This window comes from Octopus bimaculoides, chromosome 9 (genome assembly GCF_001194135.2).
Source record: "Octopus bimaculoides isolate UCB-OBI-ISO-001 chromosome 9, ASM119413v2, whole genome shotgun sequence".
Taxonomy (NCBI): domain Eukaryota; kingdom Metazoa; phylum Mollusca; class Cephalopoda; order Octopoda; family Octopodidae; genus Octopus; species Octopus bimaculoides.
In genome coordinates, this window is record NC_068989.1 from 32,230,331 (window position 1) to 32,234,819 (window position 4,489).

General features: G+C 39.0%; 1 protein-coding gene across 1 annotated transcript in view; it reads left to right on the top strand.

Moving 5' to 3' along the window:
• Positions 1-4,489, top strand: part of LOC106871994 (eukaryotic translation initiation factor 5B) — a 123,670-nt gene that overhangs the window by 8,382 nt on the left and 110,799 nt on the right. Inside the window, exon 2 of the mRNA XM_052970563.1 lies at positions 3,800-3,884. Coding sequence (XP_052826523.1) covers positions 3,800-3,884 — 85 coding nt within the window. The remainder of the gene's footprint in view (positions 1-3,799; positions 3,885-4,489) is intronic.

Below are 4,489 nucleotides of genomic sequence, written 5' to 3' on the forward strand. Positions count from 1 at the left end.
GAGAGAGAGAGAGAGAGAGAGAGAGAGAGATGTATATGTATACATATAGATGTATATATATAGATGTACATGTAATATGTACACATATATACATGCATACAGATATCTATACATATATACACCCATACACACACATTAGTCATTCGTTTTCTTATCCAAAACTATGTCAAAAGTACTGAATGGATCTTTATGAAATTTGGAAATTATATTCTATGCATAACGGCTGTAACCCTCATGAAAATTCATATATGTTTGATGTTGATGAAATTTTAAAGGCCAGAAGAATGTATCAGAGAGCCAAAGGGGAAGCTAGGAGACAGGTATATATAGCCAAGGGAGTAGCAGAAAAAGAAGTCTGCCAATGTTCAGCGACATGAGGACCAAAGAACTGAAGTATTTCAGACTGTGTGTGAGAGAAAACCATGATGCTGTAGGAGAGATATGTGTCTGCATGGATGATGGTGCCTTTGCATTTAATGATTCTGCAAAGAAAGAGGCTTGGAGATGCCATTATGAAAGACTATTGAATGTGGAGGATGAATCAGAGGAGGAAAATCTGCCAAAGGTTGACCCAATTGAGAGGCCAGCTGCACAAATCGACAGTACTCTGGTAGATAAAGCAGTTAAGGATATAAAGACCGCGAAAGCACTTGGCCCATCAGGAATCACTGCAGAGATGCTTAAAATATTGGGTGGTGTAGGTTATGGTCTTGTCACCCGCATCGTAAATCAAGTTTATGAAGAAGTCATACCCAATGACTGGTGTAGCAGCACCATAGTCAACTGCTACAAGGGTAAAGGCGATGCTTTAGATAGAAATAATTACAGGGGTATCAAATTATTGGATCAGGTGATGAAAGTTACAGAGAGGGTCATAGCCCAACAAATTAGAGAGAGAGTTAACCTAGATGAGATGCAGTTTGGTTTTGTACCAGGCAGAAGCACCATTGATGCTATATTTCTGGTAAGGCAACTGCAGGAGAAATACCTAGCCAAAGATAAACTTGGCTTTTGTTGATTTGGAGAAAGCCTTTGACAAGGTCCCCTGATCCTTTGTATGGTGGTCAGTGCAGAAACTAGGGATAGATGACTAGGGTAAGAGCTGTGCAAGCCCTGTACAGAGATGCTGTCTGTAAGGTGAGTGTTGGCAACGAGTATAGTGAAGAATTCTAAGTAGAAGTAGGTGTTCACCAAGGATCAGTCCTCAGCCCTCTCATTCTTTATAGTCCTCTAGGTAATAACGGAGGAATTCAAGACAGGCTGCCCCTGGGAGCTCCTCTATGCTGATGACCTTGCTCTAATAGCAGAGTCACTGCCAGAACTAGAGAGAAAGTTTAGAGTGTGGAAGCAAGTCTAGAACCGAAGGGCCTTAGGGTTAACCTAGCAAAAACCAAAAACCAAAGTCTTAGTAAGTAGGAAGGCTGTCAAATCACAAACCCTTGACATAATACACTTTCAAAGTGACCTCTCCTATGATAGATAACACTAGCATTTATATAAACATTTACATAGACATATGTATGAATAAATTTTTTTTTTTTTTTTAAAGTTTCAGCTTAGAGCTGCGGCCATGCTGATGCACCACCATTTTTACATTATATATATATAAAAATGAGAATGTATGTCTGTGTGTCTCCCTAAAACTCGAGAACTACACAACCAATTTCATTCTAATTTTACACATGCCTTACTTAGGGTCCCAGTTGTGTTTTAGTCAAAAAATTTTTTTTAACTTCTTGCATAGTTCGAGCTCACAGCAACATCATATCTCCTCCACTATTTAAGTATTACGTGTCACCCTGCTCAATCTGTAGAAAAGGCATGGGTAGAAACTCCATATGATGTACCCAGTGTAAGCTATGGATACACAGAAGGTGCAGCATATCAGAGGAAGGTTAATTGGGAAAATAGTTTTTGTGCGTGGCAGATGCAAAGGGGTAACAAACACTGAAGATGTACAGAAAACAGATTCCATCACATGCCAGGGGGAAAAACTAGTAGTAGTTAATAGCTTCTGCTACCTAGACGACTAAGTCTGTAGTTGGGGGTGGTTTCTCTGAGAGTGTAGCAGCTAGAATAAGAATAGCCTGGGCAAAGTTCAAGGAGCTTCTACCTCTGCTGGCAACTATGAGCCTCTTGTTCAGGGTGAAAGGTAGACTGTATGATGCATGTGTGCGAACTACCATGCTACACAGCAGTGAAACATGGGCCGTGACTGCTGAGGACATGTGTAGGCTTGAATGAAATGACGCTAGTATCATCCGCTGGATATGTAATGTCAGTGTGCATACACGACAGAGTGTAAGCAGCCTGAGAGAAAAGTTGGACATAAGAAACATCAGATGTAGTGTGCAAGAGATGACTGTGCTGGTATGGTCATGTGTTACATATGGATGAGGACAGCTGTGTGAGGAAGCGCCACTCCCTAACTGTGGAAGAAATCTTTGGAAGAGATAGACCCAGGAAGACCTGGCATGAGGTGGTGAAGCACGACCTTCGAACATTGGGCCTAACAGAGGAGACCAAGACCTTTGGAGATATGCTGTGCTTGAGAAGACCTGGCAACTAAAGTGAAACCGCAGCCATGCATGTCCGGCCCAGTTAAGAGTACTCCTGATGCAACGGGCGATGTGATATGCTTGAGAAGACCTGTTGAGTCAAGTAAAACTAATATCATAGCTGTGGCCAGCACTCCCTAACTAGCTCCCATGCCAGTGGCACGTAAAAAGCACCATCCGAATGTGGTTGACTGGCCCTCATGCTGGTGACAATGCAAGAAGCACTATCCGAATGTGATCAATGCCAGTCCTGCCTGACTGGCTCCTGTGCTGGTGGCACATAAAAAGCACCCAGTACACTCTCAGAGTGGTTGGCTTAAGGATCAGATTGGAGTCTGGTGCAGCCACTGGATCTCCAGACTTCAGTCAAACCGTCTGACCCATGTTAGCACGGAAAATGGATGTTAACCGATGATGATGATATATACACTTTATTATTAAACCTGCAAAAACATCACAAAAATATTGTGATGTTTTTGCAGCTTTAATAATAAAGCATATTACTCTACCTCCAGTATTCAAGTACTATTTTTTCCCCACCTTATAGCACATTTATGTGCATACTCAGGTACATATATATATATATTCACCCTGACATACATACAAAAATGTTTGTCTATACATATCTCTGTCTAATAGGTGCTGGCATGGCTATGTACATGAGAATTTCTCTTTCCAACTACACAGTTCAAGTTTGGTTGCACTGCATAAGCATTTTGGCATCTTTCCTAAAGCCTTGTGAGTGGATTTGGTAGATGGAAAGTGAAAGCAGTCTGTCGTGTGTTTGTAAATATTTGTGTGTATGGATGTATGTGTTTATATGTATCTTTGTTTTGACATCCTGCAATAGTTGAAAATGAGTTTTATCATCTTGCATGCAAGAAAAAGATGTCCAGCCTTAGGTGATATATTATCTTTCTTGGAAACAGGTGACTATTGGTGACAGGAAGAGCATCTAGCCAAAAATTTTCCTTAATGAATTCTTTCTAACTCATGCAAACATGGAAAAGTGAACATGGCAGTGTTACTGGTGATGATATATATTGTTTCAGAGCTACAAATTCTTTTTCTTCCTACATTTGTGTCTATGTAGATATCTGTACTCTTTTACTTGGCTTCATTTTGTATTAGTATCTTTAGTGTAAAAGGTCTTCATTTCGAATCCAGTTTAGCATATCAAATTTTTTATTACTATGAGAGAGTTTGTCATGATATTAATTGGTTCATTTTCTTTATTTTAGTGAAGATGATGTGACTTCCGATTTGGCCTCTATGACTTTATCAAATGATAATGGCATTGATGCTTCTAATGCAAAATCAGAAAAGGTGAGTATAGAATGATTTATATGAGATACTTTCTTTTTAAAATGTATTTATCTTTTGTTTGATTTTTAATTCTGTATACATTCGTTTTAATGGATCATTAATCAGTGATTTAAAATCTCTTAGGTTTACATGGAACAATTAATCTTGTGTTTGTCCATTTAAATAGGTAGGTTCCAGAACAAAACAATGAAAATACATGCTACATATGTGTATTTTGCATTCAACCTCCACTTAAAACGTATATGCCCAATATATTGGCATAAATTTCATTATTAGGGAGGGGGAATCAGAAATGATGACCAACAGAATTGGTGGGGTGAGAAAATAAGTGAATTTACATGCCTGTCTGTAAATTCACAAGTCAGTTTGCTCGATAGCATTTTTTTTTGTTTTTTTTTTTTTGAATCATTATAGTGAAAGAAGGTTTACAGTCTTGTAGCCACACCAGATACTAGTTAAATCTTGGTTACATTCCTCCCACTACATGGAGAAACTCCATGTTTGGATTCCTTTATTTTGAAATAACAGATAGCATTTATCTTACAGAGATGTCATCATCATCATCATCATCATCATCGTTTAACGTCCGCTTTCCATGCTAGCAT